Source organism: Cervus elaphus, chromosome X (genome assembly GCF_910594005.1).
Source record: "Cervus elaphus chromosome X, mCerEla1.1, whole genome shotgun sequence".
Lineage (NCBI taxonomy): Eukaryota > Metazoa > Chordata > Mammalia > Artiodactyla > Cervidae > Cervus > Cervus elaphus.
The window spans coordinates 155,466,873-155,494,748 of NC_057848.1; the positions used below are offsets into that span (position 1 = coordinate 155,466,873).

The 27,876-nt window shown below is 37.3% G+C and overlaps 2 protein-coding genes and 1 non-coding gene across 6 annotated transcripts in view; 2 read left to right on the top strand and 1 right to left on the bottom strand.

Moving 5' to 3' along the window:
- Positions 1 to 15,143, top strand: part of RPS6KA3 (ribosomal protein S6 kinase A3) — a 102,066-nt gene extending 86,923 nt beyond the window's left edge. For all 4 annotated transcript variants that reach the window (XM_043895079.1, XM_043895081.1, XM_043895080.1 and 1 more), the window contains 6 exons: positions 641 to 799; positions 2,904 to 3,065; positions 5,695 to 5,771; positions 6,288 to 6,405; positions 8,867 to 9,007; positions 9,652 to 15,143. In XM_043895079.1, the coding sequence (XP_043751014.1) occupies positions 641 to 799; positions 2,904 to 3,065; positions 5,695 to 5,771; positions 6,288 to 6,405; positions 8,867 to 9,007; positions 9,652 to 9,774 (780 nt within the window). In that variant the 3' untranslated portion in view covers positions 9,775 to 15,143. The remainder of the gene's footprint in view (positions 1 to 640; positions 800 to 2,903; positions 3,066 to 5,694; positions 5,772 to 6,287; positions 6,406 to 8,866; positions 9,008 to 9,651) is intronic.
- On the bottom strand, positions 8,080 to 8,186 carry LOC122691001. Its single transcript, XR_006340251.1, has one exon. It is a non-coding gene; the product is annotated as a U6 spliceosomal RNA (small nuclear RNA).
- A 1,275-nt stretch (positions 15,144 to 16,418) lies between the features above and the next one.
- Positions 16,419 to 25,982, top strand: EIF1AX (eukaryotic translation initiation factor 1A X-linked). Its single transcript, XM_043896266.1, has 7 exons — positions 16,419 to 16,649; positions 17,726 to 17,809; positions 19,588 to 19,691; positions 20,738 to 20,788; positions 23,331 to 23,412; positions 24,198 to 24,289; positions 25,875 to 25,982. Exons 1-7 carry the CDS (start codon positions 16,634 to 16,636, stop codon positions 25,878 to 25,880), a joined length of 435 nt encoding a protein of 144 aa, XP_043752201.1. The 5' UTR covers positions 16,419 to 16,633; the 3' UTR covers positions 25,881 to 25,982.
- Positions 25,983 to 27,876: the final 1,894 nt, after the last annotated feature.

Consider the following 27,876-nt stretch of genomic DNA (forward strand, 5'->3'; position numbering starts at 1 on the left):
GAATAAAAAGGCATGAAGTTTAAGGAGAGGGTTATTTCAGTTTGGGATTGCCTAGAGTATAAATCCAAAATTACATTGAGCTTGCTTTTTCTATATTAGAAGTGAATTGGTATGCTTCTGTATGGTTGAATGAAATTTCTCTTTGCTACTTAATCTTCCTACTTAATTCTTGCCACAGTTTGTCTTTTAATTTAATCAAAATCAGAATAATTCAGTGTACTGTGCATATAAATATAGAAGTTCTGCAGTTGTAGAAGTTCCAGGAAAATCTCAATCACATGTCTTTGTAGCAGTCCCTCTCATCATTAGTAGGTAGAAAGATCAAGAGGAACACACCCTAAGAGCAGAAGTTCAGTGCCCCTTCACATTCCATACCCATAGCTATTTTGATTGCCTTGAGTTAAGCTTCATGGAAGGAAATCAGAGGTTATTTTTCTGACAGTATCTCATCAATTCCTATTTTAAAGTTTTTATGTGTATAAAATTGTTTACAAATTTTATATCCTTCATTGGTTATGATAAGTAAAATTTTCCTTGAATATAAATTGAGTTTTAATTTCTCTTTACTATGCTAAACGTCATGCTGAGCACATGTAAAGCTTCACATAACTTTTTGCATTTTTGGTATTGAATTTTACAGGTATATGATGATGGAAAATATGTGTATGTAGTGACAGAACTTATGAAAGGAGGTGAATTGCTGGATAAAATTCTTAGGCAGAAATTTTTCTCTGAGCGAGAGGCCAGTGCTGTCCTGTTTACTATTACCAAAACTGTTGAATATCTTCATGCACAAGGGGTAAGTATTTTTAACATTTTATTAACCTAATGTATATAAAACACCTTATGAAATTTGGTATAAAATACTAAATACCTTTTTTCTTTTTCACTCTTAGTGTTTGAGCTGAAATTATAAAGATAGAAGTTAGTTTATGCATGTAAAGAAAAATAACTATATTATGTTAATTATGCTGCTGTTTTTCCACTATGCAGATTTCTCCCATTGAGCCTGAAGTTCTACTTTGAAATTTTAGCTTGTTTATAAACATTAAGTTCTTACACTTCCCAAGAAGTACATGAGATTTTGTGACCTAGAAAACAGCACCGCTTTTGCTAGGCCACTGCATACTCTTGAGAATTGGGCCCATTTAGAGTTTAGACAGGAGAAAGCAATGGCACCCCACTCCAGGACTCTTGCCTGGAAAATCCCATGGACGGAGGAGCCTGGTAGGCTACAGTCCACGGGGTCTTGAAGAGTCGGAGAGGACTGAGCTACTTCACTTTCACTTTTCACTTTCATGCATTGGAGAAGGAAATGGCAACCCACTCCAGTGTTCTTGCCTGGAGAATCCTAGGGATGGGGGAGCCTGGTGGGCTGCCGTCTCTGGGGTTGCACAGAGTCAGATACAACTGAAGTGACTTAGCAGCTTAGCAGCAGCAGAGTTTAGACAAGAACCAGAGTCATAGGTTGTATTCACTTGTAAAAGGAAATCCTTCAAACAGACTAGGCCAAAGAGCCACCGGATTTCTGACTGGTGGGTGCTTTCCTCCTTTATTCCTGCATACAGATTTTTAGTAAATGGCAAAAAAAAACCCACAAAAAACAAAACAAAAAAACCACCATATTTTTTAAAAGAAGTGAGTGTGGGAGGGAAGAGGAACAAGAGAGAGGTGGGGAGGGGGGAGCGGGAGGAAAGGAGAATAGCAGAGGAGCAAAGAGGAATGGGAGGCAAGAAAAGAATAACAGACCTCTTCTTAAGGAGTTTATTTTCAGTACATTATTCTTGTTTTCTTTGTCTTTGCCCCTAGAAGCTAACAAGTGAAATGTGTTCATTTAATTCTAGAGCTTCTTCACTTGTAGCTGCTCAAGATTTGCTTATTACTGTGACTAGAAACTAATAGAACTCAGTTTTCACTGAAGAATTTGTGACTGTGCAGTCATCTAACTCTTCTGTGTTCTTTTCTTAGTGCCTCAGCAGTAATTAGTTATTAAAATAATAACTGGTCTGGAGAAGTGAAGTTCTGGATGTTAGGACGTGAAACTGAGGTTACTGATTAGAACATAAACTCAGAATTGGGTGACAGAAGAAACACATAAGTCTAATAAGGGGCATCAGAGAGACTTGAGATAAAAGAAGTATTCCAGTAGGTGATTAAAGGGAGAAAGTAATACAGAACTCTAAAGGAATGGTATCTTTCTGTGTGTGTGCCATTGTTGCTTGGATATCACATAGGCAGTACTTAGGTAAATCTGGATTTTTGTTTCCTTTTTGTACTTAAACCCCATGCCTATTCCATTGAGCCTGTCTGCATATTTATTGTGTTCATCCATTGTACACACCATTCACTCTACGTAGAATGACTGCCCCGACTTCTCTGGCTTCTACATTCAGTTCTTCAGATATTAAATCAGTTGTTAAATCCTCTGGAGACCCTTCCTGAGCCTCCCGAGTTGTGCCCCGTCACTCACCTATTTATTCTCTGCCTCCCTTACTACTGGGTAGGCTCCTGGCATGTAAAGGCAAGGATCTTACAGGTCTTGTTCATCAGAGTATCTGCAGCTCCTTGTATAATACCCTGGTAACATGATAGATATTCAATAAATATTTGTTGGACGACGAATAACTTGGAGACAGATATTACTGCTATTTGCATTTTTCCTTAATCCACTTAATTGGACAAAGTGAGGGAGGGGGGTAAATACTGTTCTTTCTTCCTCCTTTCCTTGCCACAGTTCTGTGTGAGAGATACTTACAGTGTAAGTTATACTTACACTATCAGTATTTTATACTGTTAGAATAATGTGAAGGTCACTACCAATCATCTTGTTAACTTTGTGATAAATAATTTTCCATAATGGAGACATATTGTTAATGTACCTCTTTAATTTGTATTTCAACTAGGTGGTTCACAGAGACTTGAAACCGAGCAACATTCTTTATGTGGATGAATCTGGAAATCCAGAATCTATTCGAATTTGTGATTTTGGCTTTGCTAAACAGCTAAGAGCAGAAAATGGTCTTCTCATGACTCCTTGTTATACGGCAAATTTTGTTGCACCAGAGGTAATTGTGAAAGAATTTGCTTGCAATATTTCAGTATATTTAAAGACTCATTTGCTTTGTTTTGCCCATCTTCCCTGGTAGCTCAGATGATAAAGAGTCTGCCTGCAATGCAGGAGACCTGAGTTTGATCCCTGAGTCAGGAAGATCCCCTGGAGAGGGGGGATCCCTTCCAGGGATCCACTCCAGTATTCTTGCCTAGAAAATTCTTTCCTGATACTCTTTGAATTTCCTGATTTTTGTTACCATCTTCCTATATTTCTAAAGCTAAAACATCATGGTCTTTTCTTGTCTTTAACTTTGTAGCCAGTTAGCATCTCTGTTATCCCCTACAACCAGTTTGGGCTTCTTCTGTTCACAGACCTGCCTTCCTAGCTCCTGCTTCTTTCACTACACCCCCAGGTGACTGCCACAGCCTAGGTGCATGGCGTCCCTTTTGTCATTGTCTGATCAGTCCACAAGATGTTGCAAAGCTGCTGAAGTCTTCCTCAGGCACTGCTTTGATCAGGTTGCTGCTTGTTTTCCTAAGAAATTGCAGTTCCCCATTATAGCATCTCTAAAATCCACTGCTTTGCCCTCAAAATTTCTTGCCTTTGGATTATCACTATGTAAATCGTAACTACAAGCAAGATAATAAAAAATAATAGTTAATCCTAATATAAGGCTTGCATGTCAGGTACATATGTTAACAGATTTCATCCTCACAGCTTTAATTCGGGTATAATAATTTGTTCTCATTATAACTATGTGAGGTGAGTACTTTTATTTGCATTTTACAGGAAACAAGGTGCACAGTGAGGGGTGATGCCATTTGCCTGAGGTCAGATCTAGATTTGAGCCCAAGCAACCCGGCTACAAAGTTTGTGCTTTACCATGTGCTAGATATTTCACAAAAATGATAATAGTTGATAACGTTAGACTAGTTGGATTATAGATTTGGATTCCCCCCTCTGTTTTCCAAACTTTAGTTTTTAGATAAAAAAATTTTTTAAAGATTATTTGATTCAGTTCTCCCAGTGATACTAGAACTGATGAGGGACAGGTTTTTTTCCTTTATTTGTTGACATATCCACAGCCTCTGCCACTCACTGGTGTTCAAGCATGACCCCCTAATCCAGCCATCTCATTTTTCCTCATGATTGTGTCCTACTTCATATAAGCAGTCTGCTTCTTGGAATCACCATGTGGCTTTTATGCCTTGGCACATTGGAATGTTTTTTTGCTTCAGATCCTGCCTCTAAATTCACCTTCAGGAAATCTTCTGTGATCAAACTGTCCTTAGACTGACCTCTTAACTCTTCCCAAAATCCTCCTCCTGTACTATTTCTCCACATTCAGTGGATCACCAGATCCTTTCCTTTCTGATTCCTAAATATTTTAGACCTTTTTTCCCTTACCCTGTATATCCAATCTTTACTGAGTCCTTCCCATTTTATCTTTATGTCTTTTCCTCTTCATGTCCTGTTTTAGTACAGATCCTCACAGCCTTTCACTTAGTTTGCTACAAATTGTCTCCAATGAGGTGGCCTTGTGTCCATTCTCTCTTCTTGCCAGCATTTTCTCTATACCTTGGGTTATCTTTCTGGTATACACATCCACTTATTTTATTTTCCTCTTTAATGCTTTAGTGACATCTGATTGCCTGCAGGGGGAAAAAAAAACCACCTAGATTCCTTAACAAGATATTTATAAAAAAACTCTTCAGGGAATTTCCTGGTGGTCTAGTAGTTAGGACTTGGTGTTTTCACTGTTGGCGCCCAGGTTTGATCCCTGGTTGCGGAACTAAGATCCCAGAAGCCACGTGGTGTGGCCAGATAAATAATTTAAAAAACCTTTTAAAAGACGACTTCAAAAAATAAAAATTAAAAAAATAAAACACCACTTCAGTCTCTCTATAGAATCCCCTGTGTGGAAATCTGGCCACACTGAACTTACGTGTCACTAAGCAGGCTTTGCTCTCTTGCCCCTGCTCTCTCTCACCTCTTGATTTTGCCTCCTAAATTCTTCCTTATCGGCCCAATACAAGCAGGCTGCCTCCGAGTCTTCCCTCTCTCCCCATATCAAGAGTGAATTGCTTCTTCATCTTTATACCCATATCCTTAAAACATAGTTTTGTTAGAAAACTTATCATGTTGAATTAACTACATAGAAGTTTATTTCCTTTGCAAGATTCTGATTTTCTTACAGAAAACAGTTGCTTTGTATTTGTCAGAGTTTATGCCTAATAATAGTGATGATTAAATCTTGAGTGTATATATATATATATATATATAGTACAATTTTGCCCTATACCATTTATAGTCTTATATTTTCTTTGTTTTGTTAATTATTTCTGCAGCCCCTTACAAAATATAAATACATTTAAATAAGAAATTTACCTTCAGTTTATTTTTATAGTCCTCTGTGTGCCACAGCAGCATTTGATAAATTAATCTGAATATCAAAATTTAAATTTATATATATGAAATATTAGTAGAAGTTTCTAGAAATAGTATTACTATATTGCCTTGTTTGTTAATCATGCTCTGTTTTTCTTGTATGCATTGATTTAGGAGACATAATTTAGTTCACAGCCTATCCAAATCTGTATAATAAACAACAGTGTGTTAATACTAATTTTTACTTTTTCTAGGTTTTAAAACGACAAGGCTATGATGCTGCTTGTGACATATGGAGTCTTGGTGTCCTCCTCTACACAATGCTTACTGGGTGAGTGTGTACAATATGTTGTAAGCATTTATTCATCAATATTTTGGTTATATTATCTAGATTTATTTTTTAATCTAATACTTTCTTTCCATATTTTCTCTTGTTGTTTAATAATACAATTCTATGTGTATGTGTGTGTATCACTGTTATACCTGTATTATTGTTTTCTGTAATGTACTATTATTAAGTTCTTCAGGTTATGAGTTGATTTTTTTCCATATCTTTTTTGTACTCTGTGTCATAAACATATACTGTTTTAAATATTTTATTCTATAGTATATCAGGTCTTAATTATATTATTGTATATTAAATCTAAATTAATATTTCATAACCTGTATCTTGACCTGGTACTATATGAAGCTTCATATTGTTGTTAATTTTTACTTAAGTAGATTTTAATGAGGTATAGCATTAAATGAACTACTTAGAGTACTTTTGGATATTGCAAATAAATATGAAAATTACAAACCAAAAAAGAAACTTTATTCATTAGCATTTTATTCTGTTATAAATTAGTTACACTCCATTTGCAAATGGCCCTGATGATACACCAGAGGAAATACTGGCTCGAATAGGCAGTGGAAAATTCTCACTCAGTGGTGGCTACTGGAATTCTGTTTCAGACACAGCAAAGGTAAGTATGGCTTCCTATTAAAGCTTTTGAGAAAATAATTTTTCATAATCCCTAGTGAGAAAAAATAATATCAGTTAGAAACTTGTTGATAAAGCAGTATTGAAATGACATCACCAGATACCTCAGACTCAAAAATTGGTCACTTATGTTTTTTCTTTCCCAGAATATATTGGTTTGGCCTTATTATCTATATATTTCATGCTACTTCTTACTAATGAAAATGATGAGTAATACTTATGGTGGTCCTCATGATTTGTGTGTTTCGTCTGTGCCTCACACTGCACCTAACCTAAATTATCCCCTTTAATCCTCTTAACAACACTGTAGAGTAGCTAGCAGTGTCGCCATTTCACAGTAGGAAACCAAAGCCCAGAATTTTAGTGTGAACTTCTCCACAGTTACACACCAGGCATGAGTAGGTGCTTCAAAAGAAACAGCTGATTCCAAAGTCCTTGTTCCCTAGAATAACTGTACCATGTTCTATTTTTGGTCCATATTATGAAGATAGGGGTCTATCTTTTTCACAATAAATAGTAGTTTAGTTTTATAGTGTCAACTTGAATTGAAAAGCCTTTCTTGCTAGCAGACTTGCCATCCCATGAATAACATTGATTTGCCTTCTAACTCTGCTCTAGTTTCACTTTATTTGAAGAAAATTCTGTTTGAAAAGAAGAGCAAAGTTTTCCATTTCAAAATAAGAAAAACATAAAGGAGATGAGGAAGATACATATTGGTAAAAAGTGCTCACTCCTTTTTCTTAGAGGTGGATGCTAGGCTTGAAATGATTGCATTAGTAAATAGGATATGTCAGAAATTTATATAGATAATTTTGGCATGGAGATGAAGCCTCAGTTGACTAGTTTAATATCTGTGTAGATAATATTTAGTATTGTAACTGTATTTAAAATGATATGTTAACTTTTCCCTTTGTTTAACAATAAAATTTCTTAAACCAGATAATTCATTTTTCTTGGTACTTTTTACTTTTTTTAAATTCATGTATTGAGCACCTACAATGTGCTTAATAAGTGAAGGTGCCAGGGATAAAAGATGGGACTCAGATAGAATTCCTGATCTCAAAGAGCTCTCAGTCTAGTTGTGAGATGGCCAGAAATAAACAGTTCAGTGTGACATTTGCTTTTACAATGCTCTGCTTACTGTACTAAAGAAGTTCACAGATGATGTTTGATCAGAAAAATTTCATGGAAGGCTTTCCAGAAGCATTGAAGGGATTTGCCAGGCAGCTTTGGGAAGCAGAAGGATGTAGTCCATCCCAGGCTGAGGGAGCATGCATGCATGGTCACGATGGCATGGGAATGGCACAGTACCTCCAGGGTGGTGCACGGAGTTAGATGTGACTAGTACAAGGTACATGTGAGAGGGTCACTGATGAACCACAATTATGAAAGGTTTTGTCAGTCATGCTCAGGATTTGGGATTTTCTCTAATTACTGGGGAGCTACTGAAAAATACTAAGTATTGTAGTGATCAGATTTTCCTTTTTCAAGGTCACTGTGGAGTAGTAATTCTTAACCATTGGGATCCACTGCAAACTTTGTCACAATTGGTTGTCAGGCATATCAAGTAATGTTACCATAGAAAGTACCATAGTTTATACATTGCCTGGTTTTTTAATAAGTTAAAGCAAGTCTAGCTTATCTCTATGATTTTTTTTTTCATATGGAATGCTTCACGAATTTGCGTGTCATCCTTGTGCAGGGGCCATGCTAATCTTCTCTGTATCATTCCAATTTTAGTATATGTGCTGCTGAAGCAAGCACTGTCTCTATGATTTTTAAAATTTGGTTCTCATTCACTTGCATTTTATGATTTTTTTTTGAGTGAAAGGCAGGTGAGGATGAGATACAAATAACACAAAAAAATTACATCCAATGCACAGCCTATTTTATGAATGCCCACATGATTACTAATAAGTTTTGCTAATTTGTCCAGTTAATACTTGTGATTATAAGTATAATGTAATATGGTGAATACCCACAAAATTGAGAAGTAGAAGAAAATAAAAATGACTCTGTAATCTGTGGAGGGAGCATTTACAACACTCCAATTCCTGTTATTGGACAGTTATATCCTGCTTTTACAAAGTAGTACAAAAAAATCTTAAGTAGCTGAAAGTTACTTAGAAATAAACCAACAAAAATGTAGAGAAAATCAGAATATCTGAGGGAAAAAAGAGCCAAAGTCCTTAAAGATACATAAACTGTGGTAAATTTACCCTTTGCACCAGAATTACTGTTAACTCAGGGAGGAGAAAACAAAGACTTAAGTTTTTACTTTTTTTTTAAACATCATCATATTGACTAAATTGCTTTGTACCCAAAGGTCTGCTACTTGGAAAGAATAGTGTCATGGAAGCCAAGGAAGAATACTACACAGTATCAGGTGCTATAGGAAAACAAATAACAGGTTTAAGCTTGTTTTATTCTTTTTCCCACTACAGGACCTGGTGTCAAAGATGCTTCATGTGGACCCTCACCAGAGACTGACCGCTGCCCTTGTGCTCAGACATCCTTGGATTGTCCACTGGGACCAACTGCCGCAATACCAACTCAACAGACAGGATGCACCACATCTGGTCAAGGTGAGCAGCCCACTGGGGCATGCATGCCACATGTCCTCCAGGGGGCACTGTGAGATGCCGTCTCTGTACCACAGCACCTGGCCCTTTCACTGCCTCTCAACATGCATCCACTTCTCAGGTGAGATTCTCATATAGTGGGTGGTTTAGAAAAGAAAAAGTCAAGCCATGCCAAAATACCATCCTAAAGCTAGTTTAGGAATGATTTCTGAGTTTATTAATCAGATCAGCTTTGTGGACTTCCTGGCTTTTCTTTGTACTTTTCTTTCTTACACACAAAACCCAAAGCAGACTCTGAGGTTGTCAGCAGTGGCAAAACACAAGTTCCAAAACAGCATTCCTTGCTGACTCTCATGGTAAAGGATTGCAGAGGTAAAAAACAATTGAATAGTCCAGAGAAAAGTAAGGACTGGTTGTTATGAGCCCACCCCTGTCCTCTCTCATCCATAATTTCAACCTCCCTCATTGGCCTCTTCAGTTTTAGTTAGATGAGAGGATTTAACTAGTGTGGTTATTTTCATTATGAGCCTAATAAAATCTGTATAAATTTGCATGTGAAGAAATTATCTGGGGAAGATTCATTTCATATTCTGTGTATAAGTGACTACCCACTGTCATTATTTGTGACCTTTCTTTCCTGTTTTCAGGGTGCCATGGCAGCTACATACTCTGCTTTAAACCGTAATCAGTCACCAGTTTTGGAACCAGTAGGCCGCTCTACTCTTGCTCAGCGGAGAGGTATTAAAAAAATCACCTCTACAGCCCTGTGAAGTGACCTCAGTGAGATATTTGGTACCATGGTGTAAGTTGATAGCACAAGTTCTGGTGACAGGTAGCACATATCTGAGAGGCACCTGCAAGCACACACTGTCCCAGCTGGTACCCATAATGCTGCTGCTCCTGCTGCTGCTCCCGCTTTTGTCTCTTCTCGCTTTAAATGATTGTTAGCAAGTTAGATTTTCCTGGAGCTTCAGATGAAATGAAAATGGAAACATGATGAAGATATATTCACTGAATCAACAAGAATAATAATGAACACATGAATACCACCTAAAAATACACTGAATAAAGTACTCTACACCACATAGCATTATTTTTATAGGAAATATTTCATGTCCCTTAAATATTCTTCGTTAGTTATAGGGATGGACAGTTTATGTTAAGCACTTAGCTTAAACAATCCGTTTCTATTAGCACTGTATCCCTTGTGCCATCCAACATTTTGTATGTTTTTGTAAACAGTTCATATACAGTACATTTCTGTACTGCTTTCTTTAACGTATACATGCCTTGTTTAACTTGGAATCTATTATTAATCAATTGACTATTAAATCTGGTTAAATAGTTCACCTGGATTAACAGTATTGTTGGACAGCCCTCAAAATGGCCAGATTGTAGAACAGCCTTTGAATGTAATACTTCCAAAATGTACATATCTTTCCCCATGTCTGTTTCACTGGTTCATTTGTTCATTTGTTTGTTTCTTAAAGTCAGGTGCTCTGTCAGGCTAACCTAGAGAGCTGTTGTGATAAAGTTATCGTGTGTGTGTGTGTGTGTGTGGTATGACAGACATCAAGAGTACACCTATGAAGTTAGTCCATATACTTTGCAAATACTTAGGGTCTTTTTTCCTTAATTAAGGAAGTAGTCCTTGAATTTTTTATCTTAAATCATCTCCATACTTAGAATTTGGCATACATTTGGGATTTTTCCCAATGTACATCAAAGACCTTTAAAAGGCATGGTGAAGAGATGGCAAAGGAAAATTTAGCAACAGGTCATTGAAATCCCATCGGATTTTTCGTGTTTAAATAGATCAAATTGCAGAATTTAGCATATGAATAACAGGATACCTGTTCTTGCATACCTGCAGGAAAAGTATGCTTTTTTGCGGGGGAAGAAAAAGATAAATCATAATGAATTATATCCCATTAAGATGCTCTATATTAAACACTAATTTGAATGTAATAAAGGCCAAGGGCCTCTCTATGAAATTTGGACTTAAACTTTCTTATTCTAGAGAATAAAACATTCTGGGTCAAATATTATCTGTTCTAACCTTAAATCATAGCTAAGGTAGACTAAATGAATGTTTAGCATTGAGTGTTTTATGAATTCCTCCTGATGATTTATAGCCATATAATGCTTTCTTTTATTTTTTTTTAAATTTTTATTGGCGTATAGTTGATTTACAATATTGTGTTAGTTTCATATAATGCTGTTTTTAATTTCAGAAATGATCAGTTTTCAAAATGGGCACTGTGTCTGCTTATTCATTATCAACATCAAATTTGGTAGTTTCCACAATTTCATTAAAGAAATTTCTGCATCCATTATTACCTGTATCTTTGCCAAGCTACCTAGCATACATCAGTATGTAATACGAAAAACATATGAGCAAGGAAAAGGTGATTTAACTTATCTCATTGAGAATGTGCCTGAACAGATCTTTCCTAGTCATGTACTAAGCCATTTACATCAGAAATCTCTTTTCCTGCCAGAAGCTTTAAATCTTCCCCCCGAGAGTACAAAGCCAAGAAAGCATGGTTTATCTAAATGTCTTGGAAGCCACTTGTTATTCCTTAACTTCTCCTCTGTGTAATTCAAGAGAAAGAGAAAATTGATCATGCCTTTTGCCCAGGTGACACAAAATGATTATTGCCTAGAAATCAAATATAAATTTGTCTTCTAAATTAAAAAATACATAAGAGGAAGGATTTCAGAAAATCTAGACGGAGAAAGTTTTAAAATATTCTTGAGTATATGGATGCTAACGATTAACACCTTCTTTCCATTGCCTGGAAATAAAGGTGTTTTTTTTTTCCTCCTCTATTAAGTGTTTCAAACCACAATCATCCCAAATTCTTGTCACTTATGTAATTCTAGGCAGAAAATAGATCTTTTCAGATTTTTGACACTGACACTATTCCATAAGTGCTTAGGTGTATTGTTAATCGTAGTCTTTTAAAACCAGAAGTAAATGTGTAAATCCTTATAAATTGTCTAGTCCAACTTTCTCATATTGCATGTAAAGAACCTGAGACCCAGAGCAAAGACTAGAATCCTTAACTTCCCATTCAGTTTCCTTTCCCTCATAACACCGTGCTGCCTTCCCCTCATATTATCACACAACCATGAGCTGAGTTGTTCAAAAACTATAGTTCTTGGGGCAGTCCTCTGCTGGTACATGAATGCCTTCTTTGCCTTCTCTGCCTAGAAGAGCTGCCAGTTTTATTGGAGAATAACTGGTTATATGTTCACAAAACTGAAGGCCTTCTGCCTAAAAAGCAGTTCATGATTTATTTCATCTGTGATTCTGGTGTTCCTATTGCCTTTGACTTAGAGCAGACAAACTTGGCTAACAATGTGCTCTAAATGTAGTGCCTGTGCTGGGATAACCTTTCCATTAATTTCTTCAAGTCCAGTTTCTCTTGGGCCCTACAATTGTGGGAGTGAGGCCCTTTCCCATTAGTGCTGCTGGTTACCTCCCAGGAGGTTTTAGTTCAGTCTGAAGGATATTTCAATATGAAAGGAACTAAACTAACAGGCCAGTTTCACAAACCTCCTCTTAGCTTATAATCCAAAATAATATCCAGAATGGTAGGTTGAATTTAACATTACCAAGCACGTACTGGAAAATATGGATTACACTATACCATGTGTTTTCTATCCTCCCTTTCAAGTGATGATGGTAAATTAAGGTAAGTTTTATGTCCTCTGAACTTTTCGTATAAGTAAGTAATTTCAGTTCCTAATTCATAGAGATGTCTTCTTTCTAAGTACAATAGACTCTTCACTTTAGCAGATTTGATATAGATTCATTTATTTGCAAGCAACCCCAAAAGTCCAAAAATATAATTTTGACAAGGCACAAACTTGGGATGCTGTGAGGCTGGAGACTGACATGTGGGAAAAGTCGCTTGGTGAGTGTCTGGAGAGGGTGTGGTGTGTATGCAGTAGAGATTCCGCATTTCACACACAGTGGGCTGCAAGGAGCTGGTTTGGGTCAACCTTTTCCCATCTATTTTTAAGAAGTGGTTGCTGTTGGGACAAGGGAACATCATGGGAGGTGGGGCTAGTCTGTTAGCTGTACCTTGTACCCTCAGCCCAGGAAAGGCTTCATGATTGGGCACAATGGGTTGGGTAGGAAAAGCACTAGGGTACATCCAGCCTCAGATGACAGCAGAAAAGCATTCACGATTTGGGGGCTTAGTACAAATGCGCATCACCACAAAAGCCAGCAGTACACATTTCAACATGGCTGTGATTTTTCTCAACTTCCTGGCCTTTATACATGAGCTGAAAATTTTCAGGTTGCTTGACTGTATTTTATAGAGAAAATTCTCTCTTATGGTGGTATCGAGCATTTGAAATTTACAAAGGCATTAGGACAGATATCTCAGGAATGTAAATGGTCAGAAAAGGTCTGCTTTCTGTGATTAACAAATATGATGAGTTCCATTGCTGACCTTGGTGCTTAAACCAGGGGGTTCCAATTAGTCCTAGAGCTCTGTCCTTCTGAAAGGTCCACTTCCATGTGACTAACAAACTGGATGTATACTTTGAGCCTTATTTAATTCACAGATAAGTTGACTTAACTCAGCATTTTTATTTCAATTAATGAAAACAGTCCTCTCTTCACCTCCAGATTGCTTACATTTTGCTGGTCTCCCCAAGTGCCCATTAGTGGAGACCAATTAATGAAGGAATGAAATTTGCTGGTGTTTTTTGTTTTTTTTTTTAATTTGCTTTCTTGGGACTGTGGTGTTCTGCAGAGCCACGCTTAACCACTTTTTCTAGTGAAGAGTCTACAGAATGATAACTAAATATGGATGGCCAAGAAGATTTTGTATCTACAGTGCGCTTTATATATTTTTGACACTGCTGTATTCTGTGTGAGCGAATGACCTGTAACTGGTTCCAATGTGACTGAGTGTTCTCAATGAATTCTAGTAGCAAAGTCAACTTAATTTTCTTAAGCCTTGTATTACTATCTGTCTCACATTTACCACTTTGATTCCAGTCTTTTAACTGTTCATAACAGGGCATACCAAGGGTTGGGATGAGAGCCTACTTCCTACCTCTAAAGGCACTTTCCTCATTATTTTGCCATATAACCTTGAAGTGCATGATAAGCTGTTTAAATGTCCATGACTTCTCCCAGAGCAACTAGCAAAGTATATGACATTGAATAGAGATTAGTGGAAAGGAAAATTTAGAGACTAAACAGAGGTGTAAACCTCGAGAAAACCTCTGTAGAGCACATACCATTTGAGTACAATGTATGTAAATGTATGTGAGAAGAGAGTTGCTATAATAGTCCTCTCTAAGTAGATTAGTTCAATATCTAATGGAAGTGAAAATCTTTACTCCTATTATCACTATAGTACTGAGTGAACTGTATACTGAGTTTTTCAAACAAGTACTTAAAGTAGAACTTTTAAATATAAAGCAAGGGCATAAGGACAAAGGTTTTGGTTTGTGTTTCTCTAAGTGTAGTTTACCATCTAAGGCTTTCTTTTTTAATTTAAAAAAAAAGCTTCAAGGTATTGCCATTCCTTAGCATCCTTAATAATTATGGGTGATGAGTTTTTAACTCTTAAGATTATATACCTGTATTACGTTTATCTTAACTCTTACCCTAAGCAAAAGGGAAGGTATACACCTAAGGGATGTAATTATTTTGCATTTTTGGCCATGGGTGGGAAAGGGGTGGGTATCTACTTAAACAGTTTTTAAAAAAGAAAAAAGTCACAAATATTTTTCTACTCTTATATATGATTTTACTTTATACTAGTTTCTCTCTAGTAAGGCATGCCAGAAGCCCATGACACCATATCATGAGTTCATATGTATTGTACCTTTTATTGGTGGTTAAATCTCATCAGATGCTTGGCACTGCTGCCATGATTATGAAATGCTTGTAAAGGATTAAATATCACTGAATATTTTAAATTGTTTTACTTAAGAGTCTAATCTGGGAAGTTTTCAAATCATACTATTAATGTATAATCTAAGCTCTTTCAGATGTATCCACGAATAATCCTGGAACAATATTGCTTGTATTCCTGTCACAGAACAGGTTTTGTAATCTTTAAAAGAAATGAAAATTTATATAATAAAGTTTCAAATAAATGCATGTATGTCCTTTTATGAGATTATTTCACTTAGGTTTGTCCGTTAGATGCCAGCAGCATGGCCCACCTTCCCCAGTTGTGACAACCAGAAGTATCTCCAGACACTGTCAACCATTCCTGGTAGAGAACCACTGTTTGCAATTGTACTTTATTTCTCTGTCACTTAGGAATGTCCACTTCCTTAGAAAATGTTAAAATGCTAACGTTTTCAGAAAAGTGATTTAAAATAAGCTTACTTAAAAGTGAAGCTCTTCCTCCTGCATAGTCAGCTGTATTAGTTTGCTGAAGCTACCAATACAGTACCACAGACTGGGTGGCTTAAAAAACAAATTTATTTTCTTACCATTCTGGAGGCTACCAATCTGAGACCTAGGTGTTAGCAGTATTGGTTTCCTTTGAGGTCTCTCCCCTGGGCTTGTAGATAGCTACCTTCCTATTCACGCGGTGTTCCTTTCTGTGCTGTGTCCTAATCTGTTTATAAAGACTCCTAGTCATATTGGATCAGGGCCCACCTTAATGATTTCATTTCAATTTAATTACGTCTTTAAACATCCTGTCTCCAAAGTCACATCCTGAGGTATTGGGGGTTATGAGTTAAATATACAAATTTTGGGAGGATACGATTAAGCCCCTAATGCTGAGTTTGTCTTCTGCCCTCCCTTCCTGTGTGTACTGAGCACCTACTGTGTGCCAGACATTCTGCTAAATGCTGGTAATAGTAAGCAACTGATTTGGTCTCCGCCAAATTAGGTTTACAGTGAGGTAGGGGACCCATGTTTATAAAGTAATAAGTGTCACATAAATATTACTCTTTGGGACAAGTAATAAAACTGAGCTGTGAGATTAATGAACCCGCAGCTCAAACCTGAACACGCCAGTTTGCCACAAAGCAGTAGAAGTCCGGGAGTTGGTGATGGACAGAGAGGCCTGGCGTGCTGCAGAGTCGCAGAGTCCTTGGAGTCGCAGAATCGGACACAACCGAGCGACGGAACTGAACTGAGTAGAAGTCTGGCGCCAGGCAGCAGGGGGCGCTACCTGAGGGCGCCTGGGCCCCGCCCACTGCCTCGAGGATTCCACGTGCTCCCAGGCTCATGGCCCCGCCCCTGCCCCCAGGCTCACGGCCCCGCCCCCGGGCTCATGGCCACGGCCCCGCCCCCCGCGGGGCTCCGCCAACGGCCGTTAACATCCAGAGAGCGCGCCTGCCTATCTAACAATAGGAGCCAGCCGGCCACGCATGCGCCATAAACCGGAGGGGCGTGGCCTGGTGACGTTGGGAGGCGGGGTTAACGGACGCGAGCAGTCGCGACGCCATTTGCTGCGGCTCAGTCGGCGAAGGCGGTTCTCAGGAGGCGTCCGTCGCTAGACTCCCGCAGACGCGACCCGGTCTCTCGCAGCCGGTTCGTGTCACCCTATCTCACGCGTCTCCCTTCGAAGGAGTCGCCGCCGCCACTCGGAGAGAAGTCGGAGACGCCTCAAGTGCGTCGTCAGCGCCATGCCTAAGAATAAAGGTAGTGCCGCCTGAACCTCAGGACCACGACTCCCCTCTGCCCGGTCTCCCTTGCTCTGTCCGCGGTCTCCGGATGGCCTAGGCCACAGTAACTTTCCTCTCCGGCCTGCCTTCACACAGCTAGACTATCCCGACGCGATTCTGGTCTCGGGGGAGGAGCTGGGAAGTTACTTCAGGCTTACAGTTTAGTCACATTGGGGTGGAGCCGACGCCATTTTTGAAGGGCCTCTTGCGGGAGAATGTGTGCTTCTGCTCGTAATTCGCGCCAGACAGACCCCGGCGCTATAGGGACCTGTGGGTAGACCTCCGTGCGGCCTGGGCTTCCCGCATGGGCGCCTCTGGCCTTACCGGCAGTTAACTTCCACAGGGTGATGCCTGCTTTAAGGGGCCTTCAGTACTCCCGCATGGGATTCTTTATGGACAGTTGCTGGGTATTATTGAGACTCTTCCCTCTAACTGGTAAAGGGGGCTTGATAGCTTACTTCTTTTTACTGCTAAATAGTACTCATATGAAAATACCACAGTTTATCCATTTATCTACTGAAGGACATCTTGGTTGCTTCCAAGTTCAGGCAGTTAGGACCTTGCTTTTTTACTGGCTTGATGTATTCTACAGATCCAGTGTAAACTCTCAGAGTTGCCACAATTGTTTTTCTCCCTCTACTACTACAAAAATCAGTGTGTTCCATTACAGTAGTGAGAACTCTGCCAGGCCCCCCTCCGGCCCAGTTATCTTTTTGCACACAGATCTTTCATTTGGGAGAGCAGGTACAGAGAGACCTTATTTTATAAAATTATAAGCATTATAAACTTATAAGTTTAATATAAATTAAGTAATATAATTAATTATATTAATTTAATATAAACTTATAATTTTATAATTAATAACTTATAATTAAAGACCTTATTTTATAAAATTATAAGCATTATAAACTTATAATTTTAATATAACTTAATATAATTAATTACATTAATTAATATAAACTTATAATTTTATAATTAACTTATAAGTTATTGGTTATTAGTTTCTTTTTCTACTGTTCTGCTGATAATGTCTTTTTCTTTAAAAACCATTAGGTAAAGGAGGTAAAAACAGACGCAGAGGCAAGAATGAGAATGAATCTGAAAAGAGAGAGCTCGTGTTCAAAGAAGATGGACAAGGTAAGCATTTAATAAGTTAGGTTTCTTTCCGTAATAGTTCTCTTTTGTAAATAAAGATATTCAATTTCTGCTCATAATCCTGAGCGAAAAAACGTGGTGTCCCTTTTTGCTCTTCTCATCCCCCACACTTCTCCAGAGCATTTATTTTGGTAGTTATTTCTTGTATACTCAGCCTTTGTTGAGGGTTGATAGCATTTCTGTAAATAGGTATGTTTCACTATTTTATGTAAACATATGCAGAACTAAGAATGATTTGAACAGTTCAGAGGGAACTAAACTTCAAAAGCTGTATTGTTGACAATTCCATGACTTGGTTGGCCTTTTTTGATAGTGAATTGGTGCTACATTGTGTGTTCAATAGACCATGGGTATTAGGGGAATGAATCCAAAGCCTTTCCCTTACTTCTCCAGTTTTACTGGCATTTATCAATAATTTCTAAAATACAGTGAAATGAAACTGAACCATTGACTTGACCTTTTCAAACCGATTAAGATTTTTAAGTAATAACACTAGTTTTCCATGTTTTTGAGTAATTTCAAACTTTCAGAAAAGTTGGAGTTTAAGTACCATGAATTCCCTTAAACACTTCACATGTGCGTGTGTGTGTGTGTCTGTGTCTGTGTCTCCATCCGTCTTGAACCATTTGGAAGTTGGTTGCAGACATCATGGTACTTTTCCCTTACTATGAATACTTTATCATGTGTCTCCTAAGAACAAGTCTATTCTCTCACATCACTAAGGTTATCAGTTCAGTTCAGTCACTCAGTTGTGTCCGACTCTTTGCGACCCCATGGACTGCAGCATGTCAGGCTTTTTATTTCTTACCCTTGGTCATTTTTACCTCTTTTAGCAATTGACTTTATTTTGACTATTATTCTTTTTCGTGTTTCCCCCTCCCTCTTTGAAAGAGAGGCTACCTTTTAATTGACTAGCAATATTGAGGTGGTCGATGGGTGCTAGATTCACTGCAGTCTGAGTAACACTGCCACTTTGCAACCCTACAGGTGAACCTTTGAAAGTTAGGTTTCATTATATTTACAAACTGGTGGATATATTTACAAACACAACTTGAGTAAGCGACAAGTTCTGGAGTGACCCCATCCCCCACCTCCGATCTTCTGGGCGACAAGAGATGGCCCTTGTGCAAGCCAGTATATAATTTCAGTTTTTCAAATGGCAGCAAAACAGGGTGGCTTCCTTGGTACCGTTTTGGAAAGATTTTGATTAAAACTTTGGCATTTGCCTGGGAACATCTTTCCAGCTTTACAAAAACCAAAATAATCACTAATTTAACGAAGACATTAATAACATTCAAGCTGCTTTTATTTGCTAGTGTACCAAAGATTGTATTGTGACCAGTCTCTAAAGGCTAATCTTCCTCTGAGGGAAAGGAGATTGGTAACTGGGTGAGGATCCAAAGTGAGCGATTGATAAGGAATTTTAGTGTGTATTTTTGGAGAAAGCCACTTTGATCTCCAGAAGTAGAGCATACAGTGATGAAGACAGTGGTCAGTCTACTTAACTCACAGTGAGTAAGTAGGTAATTAAAATATTTCTAATAGAGACAGCTTGTCATGGACATGGCATTCCACAGCTCTGATTCTGGCTCTGCTGTATACTAGGTTGGTGTTTATCACGCCCTTGCACTTACTTTACTGCAAATACTTACTCCTAACCAACAAACCTGTGTGTTCTAATGAACTTTATGTGGATTTTTTAAGTTGCCTTTATCAAAAATTGAGCAATATCCTGTACCCTTTTCTTTTCCCTCATCCAGAGTATGCCCAAGTAATCAAAATGTTGGGAAACGGACGACTGGAAGCTATGTGCTTCGATGGTGTTAAAAGATTGTGTCACATCAGAGGGAAACTGAGAAAGAAGGTAGCTGTGGAGACTTGTTTTACTTTAATATAAAATTACGGTTAAAGGGGAAGAAATGGCGGTAAGGTTTTTATGAGCCAGGGACCTTTTTTTAAGCATCATTTATGTTGTATTCCTGCCCAAGGTGGTTAACCTGAATTTTATTGTGAGAAAATAATTAACAAGTCCAAATGGAGGGACACACTGTAAAACAAATGATCTGACTGTAAATATTGGGTTGGCCTTAACAACTTAAGGAAAAACACGAACCAGCTTTTTGGCCAATCCAATACATGCAATGTTATTGTCATGAAAGAAAAAAAATACTGGAATGGCTATTTCAATGTAAAGAAGATTAAAAAGACTCATTGGTTATGTGCAGTAAGTGGTCCTTATTTGGGTTCTGACTTGAGGTTGGGGGAAATAGTTGTAAGGCGTGTTAAGAAATTTGAATATGAATTAATGGTAAAGAAGTGTTGTATTAATGTTAAATTTCCTGAATTGAAATCATGAATGGGCAGCCTTGGAAAGAAATGATTAATTTACCATCAATGTAGCTGATCAGGCAGATTGATTTATTCATCAGGTTGGTTAGAAGTCCCTCCAGTCTTGACTTTATGATTAAAAAAATAATAATTGGGTCATTAATGCTTCTGTTACCAAACTAAAGGGATTTTTTTTCCTGTGTGTATTTGAGTACATGGCGGCGGGGGGGGGGGGGGTAAAACCACATTTCTAATTTTACTGTTCTCATATGTAATGGGTAACTAACCACTTGGAGTGGTTCAGTATTAGAAATCCCTTAATTCCTAAACTAATCGTTGGTCCTCTGGAATTATTAAACTGTCAAGTAGTTAAATAAGATTGTTATTTTTCTAATATCCCAAATGATAGAAACTTTAAAATGGCTCAGCTGCTTATTGTAGTTTTTTTTTTCCTTAATTCTAAATGTAGATACTCTACCCACAGTTGAGTGAATAGTATGTATGTGTTGTGGGAAGACTGACTCAACATTGCTCTTGGTTGATTATTTTTATTTGAAATGTAACCTTCTCTGGCTTTTATAGGTCTGGATTAATACCTCAGACATTATATTGGTTGGTCTACGGGACTACCAGGTAAAAATATTATTAAAATTTTCATTGTTTACTTGCTTGACTTTGATGAGCAACTGATGTTTAGAACATAAGTCATAACCAGATTTGACCAGTTCCCAGGCCAGTAGGCTGTTCAGTATTGTGTCAGTAAACATTTCTTAAGGGCCACTTCTGTCATAGGCATTGTGCTGGGTACCCCAGGGATCATGGTTCCCCAGTGCCAGTCTATGGAATCTGCATTTTCACTATAGAAGAATCACAATGTGAATTTTTCCTGAAGCTAAATACTCCTTTTTCTTTTTTGGATATTTAGAAGTTCCCTTTTTGGAATGAAGGATACTATACTGTAGTTTTGTTAGTATTCTTAGTTGGCAGGATAAAAATGTAATTTTATGTTGGATTGCCTGCCTGCCCCAAGTTTTTAAATTTATACATATTGAAATAAAAATACAAAAACCATTACTCTAGGGGATACAACTGAGTGAGTCAGGCTACCATCTCACAAAATGCTTATGGCCTGATAGTGGAGAGAATAAGAGGCACACAAGTGATTACAAGACAAATCATGATAAAAGTGTGTGTGCTCAGTCACTCAGTCATATCCAACTCTTGTGCTTTAAATTTAGATGGGAACTTAGGGAAGAAAATGGTAGTTGCTCTTGAGTGATCTCTATCTGGAGACACTACCCATGGTTTCCACCTATTGGAACTCATCACCATGTATATATTTACATTTTGAGTGATATTGTTTCTATTTTTAAAACTCTGATCATACTCTGATTTTTTTAAATGTTTGTTCCAGAATAAAGAATTAAAATTACTACTTTAAATCAATGGTTCTCCACTGTGGGTGACTTTTCCTCCAGGAGACATTTGGCAGTGTCTGGAGACATGACTGGTTTGCACACACGGGGGTAAGGGGCAGTGCTGCTGGCATCTAATTGATAGAAACCAGGGGTGATGCTGAACATCCTAAAATGCACAGATTGGTCCCTACAGCAAAGAATTATATGGCCAAAAACATAAACAGTGCTGACATTGAGATAGCGTGCTCTAAACTCATATTATTTTAATGTCCATTTTCTTCTTTTGATCTTAAAGAGAACCTCAGAAGTAGAAAGAATTAATTCCCTTTTTGACAGAGAAGTCAAGGTTCTGAAAGATGTAACATTCATGCATGTGTGCTAGCATGCTGAGTTGCTTCAGTTGTGTCTAACTGTGACCCCAGGGACTGTAATCCACCAGGCCCCTTTGTCCATGAGCTTCTCTGGGCAGGAATACTGGAGTGGGTTGCCATGCCCTCCTCCAGGGATCAAACCCAAGTATCTTTAAGTCTCCTGCATTGGCAGGTGGGTCCTTTACCACTAGTGCCACCTGGGTAGCATTCATATTGATACTCTAAAATGACAGCCACAATAAATGTTCTGGTTCTTAATTTCCCATGATCCCTCTTTTATGCCCCTGCCACAGAGGGTGGTACAGGGGCCAGTAGCATCACTAGCTTTCAGTTACTTGTTAGAAATGCAGATTCTTGGACCCCACCCCAGGCCGCCTCAATCAGAATGTGTGCTTTAACCAGAATCCCCTTGGACTTCTGTACATACTGCTTTTTGAGAAGTGCTGGTCCTGAATCACACCATTCTTGGATCACTGTGATCACTTTCCTGCCTTTCTTTGGACCTGCTTTCAGGTCCAAAAATTTTTTTGAAGTTGAAACAATCAGCTTCAACCTGTTTTTCTTCCTTAATTAAGTCAGATTCTTTTCAGATGGAGAAGTGTGAATGTTATGAAGTATTCATTTTCAGTGGGACACTTCCATCAGAAATAGCCATGTATTTTACAAATACACTCTCATGGGCTTCATTCCACGACTCCTAATTTATCAGGAGATATAAAAGCTCCACCCAGGTAGCGTTAGTGGTAAAGAATCTGCTTGCCGAGACATGGGTTAGATCCCTGGATTGGGAAGCTCACCTGGAGGAGGAAATGACAACTGACTCCAGTAATCTTGACTAGAGAGTTCCATGGACAGGGGAGCCTGGTGGGCTACAGTCCATGGGATCACAAAGAGTCAGAAACAACCGAGCATAGACATAAAAGCTCCACAAGAGATTCTCATGGATTTGTATACTAAGAACCACTGATTATGGAAAGGTATAATTCCCTTAGGTCATTATCCCAGTCTCAGTTTTTGAATTAGTGTTTAATCACCTATAAATTATGGTCCCAGTGAATTTTTATTTTTCAAAAGACTTCTAACCAGAAGATAACTAAATAAGAAATTGTGTCTGCACAGTTCTGCTTCTTTTGAAGTGAAATCTATAAATGTCTTCCCTAAGCTTGTTGATCATTATTCACTTAAGTGTGCAAGATTCTTCAGACTGACTTAAACCCAAGGATGTTTTTCAGAGGGTAGGAGAAAACTTTAAAATTTTAGAAAAAGAAGAGTTTAATAGCACAACAGTGAGATTTTATTTTTTTATCCAGTTTGCAACTAATTTATGAAATTAATGGATAGTATTTTGGCATAATTATTTGTAAACATTATGTGTCTCTTTTTAAGGATAATAAAGCTGATGTGATTCTAAAATACAATGCAGATGAGGCTAGAAGTCTGAAGGCGTACGGCGAGCTTCCAGAACACGGTAATGTCTGAGTTATTATATTAACCTGTTAATATGCTGTTAATCCTTGATGATTTAGATGAAGGAATTTTTTGATAGAATTTTTGGATTTTGCATCTTTAGTTTTGTCTTTGTGATTCATTCCAAGTATGCCTACCTTCACTTCATATTACTAGACACCTTAAGAAGAAAGTAACTGAGACTCTGTTTCTAGTAACTATACTTTTGGTGAGGATTTATCCTTTTTGAGCCCTGGACTGTATTTTGGTTGTTGCATATTACCAAGAAAACTGTAATTTTACTTAGGTGTAAAAATCCTGCTGTAATTATTTACTTCGCATTTCCAATCTAGGAAGTACTAATATATCTGGGAATAGGACTAGGACTTCCTGGTTCATTTCCGTTATTAAGGGATAAGCATGATATAACCAAATTTTTCTGATTGATGTGTTTGATAATTTCTGGGTTGTTAACATGTGCTACCTTTTTTGAAGTGTAGCTGGAAGTTGTAATAGTTTAGAGTTTGTTTAATTGGAGCCAGCCTCACCAAAAATACCTTTGTGAACAAAAGAAAACTATTTCCATCTTGACTTAGAGATGTTGTTGTGTGAAATAGTGTTCTATATACTAGGGTTGTTAGGTAGATGTTATGAGGATATTTTTGATAATGAAACAGATTAAACTAAAAGTTTGACTTGTATAGTTCAACGTTTGATACCCAACTACTGCTTTCAGTGGGCAATTTAATTCATTTTTGCTACCATCTTGGCTATATTATATGGCTATATTTGTTATTGTTTCTTAAGCTAAAATCAATGAAACTGATACATTCGGTCCTGGAGATGATGATGAGATCCAGTTTGATGACATCGGAGATGATGATGAAGACATTGATGATGTAAGTTGACACACCTTGTGTTTCTCAACTTTCGTTTGTGCTAGTCAAATTGTTTGTGCTTATGAGGATTTTATAATCTTTTTCAATACTTCTTCCTGAAAAGATCAGTATTTGCTTTGGCAGTATGGATGCTAGGCATTGGAATCTTGTTTAAATTAAGAGTATCTAGAGAGAGAGTTGTGAGAAATAAGATTTTATCAAAGAAACAGGCCTTTTCTTTTATTAATTGAGATATAGTTGATGTACAATATTATATGTTACAAATGTACAATATACGGATTCACAATTTTGAAAGGTTATAGTCTGTTTATAGTTATTATTAATATAAATAGCTATATTCCCTCTGTTGTACAAACATGCCTTCTCTTAATTGAAACTAGTATATTAGAAGAATTATCTTGTTTGAACCAGTTTGGTATGAAGCATTGGAATTACAACATAACATTAAAAGCCCTGTTAAAGGGACTCCCTGGATTGCCAGTGGTTAGGACTCTGTGCTTTCACTGCTGACAGCCTGGGTTTGACCCCTGGTCAGGGAGCTAAGATCCCACAAGCTTTGTGGCACAGCCCCCCACCGCCACCCCCCCACACACACCCCCGCCTCCCCAACCACAAAAAAAAGCAAAGACTGGTTTTGAGGAAGACTGAGTTAAGTGATACCTACCACCAAGATTCTATAATTAACATATTTCTATACTTGGTTTATCACATTTCTGTCTATACCTTTATTCATCTGTCAGTCCATCTTACATATTTTGATGTATCTCCAAACCATTTAGAATGCACCATGACTTAAAATTTGAGCACATATCCCCAGTCTGTTTTTACAGTTATGAATTTTTAAATATACAGTACTGTATTTTATTTTATTTTTTTTCTTTTTTATTTATTTTTATTAGTTGGAGGCTAATTACTTTACAATATTGTAGTGGTTTTTGCCATACATTGACATGAATCAGCCATGGATTTACATGTTCCCCATCCCCTCTCCTGCCTCCCTCCCCATCCCATCCCTCTGGGTCTTCCCTAGATAGGGTAAAGCTTTTCTAAGAGAAATATTTTTAAATTTGTGCCAATTCTTCCTCAGAACTGACAGTAGTTATTAAAGACAGTAGTTATTAAAGTAATTTGAGTTGGCTTGTACATTTTCTAAGTGTTGCTTTATCACCTGAGAACACTACTTCTTTCCCAAGGTGTTTCTCCAAATGGTTTCTGTGTGTTCTTGCCTTCACCTCTATAACCAGGTTGACTGGTAGGAGAATTTGGTATCACACTTGGCCCTTTCTTAAGGAAGTAACACTCCTTGTGTCTGCTCCCACCCCCAAGATAAATTTCTAGTCACTAGGATGAAGGGAAGTAGACACTAATCTTTATAGATAATATTCTGCATTGTGTATAGCATTCTGAAGGAATTTGTAAAGATTCACTAGCAGCAGACCAGAATTGAGAAAATCCTAGTGTACAGAATTTCCTCTTCAAACTGAATTTGTTTCCCAGATAGTCTAAAGAGGGTGCATGTGCCCCTTACATGAGATAGACTGTTGGAATATAAAAATTCTTTTGGTTTGATTTTTTTTTCTTCCAGATCTAAAGCGGCGGACTCAGCCTTGCACATTCCAGTTTTCTCTGAAGATTGTTCAACAGTTTGGATTTTGACTGTGACTCGTTAAATAAAAGTTCATGAGCATTGCAATTTGCTAGAGCAGACTGATTTCTTTCTAAGGTATTTCTTTAAAAACTGGTAATGCTGAATTCTCTTAAGTGAAATTTTAAGGCCACTTTGTTATTTTGGTATAATGGAGCTTTCAAAAAGGGAAAAAATGCATTACTGCCTTTGCCACTTTGACCACTTCCAATAATAAGTAAATGGATGTTTCGAATAAACCACTTGCCGTATACACTCATTATAAACTATAATTAAGCCCTAGTTTTGACTTACCTGTTGACTGTACAGTGAATTTTTATATATTCCAGTTACCTAGTTCCCTTAAGATTTTGGTACAATTTAAGGGAAGCAGAAATCTTCATTTGAAGTAAAAAATGATTGTTCTGTTTTTCATATTTAAGTAGCATTTGGCTATTTTTATACTAACTTTGATATCATATACTTTTTTTTCATGATCTTATTTTGCCACTGTAAGCCTGTCAACAAAAAAGGCATTTCCAAAGTGCAGTTTTTAGAACCTGGGTTTTAATAGCAATTTTGAATTTATAGAGTTAGTAGTTGCAGAAATCAAACACTAGGTGGCACCCAGTTATCTTAACATTGGAGACATTGATATAGTTAGCAACTTTTTTTTTCTTAACTTACTGTTCATGGATGATTTCCCAAACAACAAAAGACTGTGATCACATGCTATGTAGAATACTTTTGCAAAACAAAAAGATAATGTTCAAAAAGTTTTATTTTCAGAAGTCATATATGTGTAAGCTGGAATTTTGAGCACTTTATAAACACTTAGGTGTAAATGAAAATTTAATTTCATAACTGCTTGTACAAATTAAGCCTTTTGGAAAGTATCTCTAAGCTGGGAAAAGAGGAAGGCATAACAATGAAATGAAAAGATGGTCTCCAGTTTCTGAATGGAAGAGCTGCATACAAGGGAGAAATATAATAAAGTCAGTATTGTGCTGTAGAGAATATTAAACCCTTACTTTGTGTTTAGGATGTATTTTATTATGTGCACAGGTGTTTTTGCTTGTATTTTATTGACAATTTAGATTTACCCTGTGTTACTTAGTTTTCTATTATCACTTCTAGTAAGATGAAATTAAGGGCAGGACCTAGACCTCACTAGCTACATAGAAATCATATAAAGGAAGTCCTTTTATACTATAAAAGAAGTCCTTCTTGTAGCTTTCCACAGTTGTAAGGAACCAGTTTTGAAAAATTTGACTTCGTGATCATCATCATCAGTAATCTAAACCTCCTAAGATATTTAGGCTTCTGTACATAAAAGTGCTTTGCTAAATTTGTGCCATATGTAGATCTTTCCTTCACATTATTTTACCAAGAATGTTTTGACCCTGCATCTGTGCTACAGTTCATGGTAGGGGTGGTCCAACTCCAACATTGGTTTTTCTACTTAACTTCCTCTAACAAATGGTCTGTCTAAATATTATTTTCAAATTACAAATACGACACTAATTCTTGTGTTCACAGGTGACTTTTTCTTGCCTAGGTAGTAACAGTCCCATCTGGTGCTGTTGCACTCTAGAAAATCTCAAATCACGTTGATTAAAATAGTTGAGGTAAACTCGTAGTTCATATGCAACACTAGTTGGAGGAATTATTTTATTTGATTGTCTTTAATGTAAAAAATTAGTTTCACTGATTGGATTATATTTCACATGAATTTGGAATGGAAGTGGTCGTTAAGAAAAAAATTTTTTTGTTATGCTGTTTGATTCCTATAATACAGTGCTATAAGGTGTGCCCTGAAAGAAAATAAAGTGTTTGAAATCCAAGAATAATGATTCTTACTGCAGAGGGTGTAATAGTTATCACTATTGAGTTTGACAGGCTTGTGTTTTTCTACACTGTGTTTATTCCAGTTAGAGTATAAATAAAAGTCGTGTTACTAAGG

Bases quoted from the DNA above. Each gene is read 5' to 3' on its own strand.
- EIF1AX (XM_043896266.1), top strand. The intron at 17,810-19,587 runs GTAAGCATTTAA...TCCCTCATCCAG, and splicing joins GTTCAAAGAAGATGGACAAG to AGTATGCCCAAGTAATCAAA. The intron at 19,692-20,737 runs GTAGCTGTGGAG...TGGCTTTTATAG, and splicing joins GAGGGAAACTGAGAAAGAAG to GTCTGGATTAATACCTCAGA.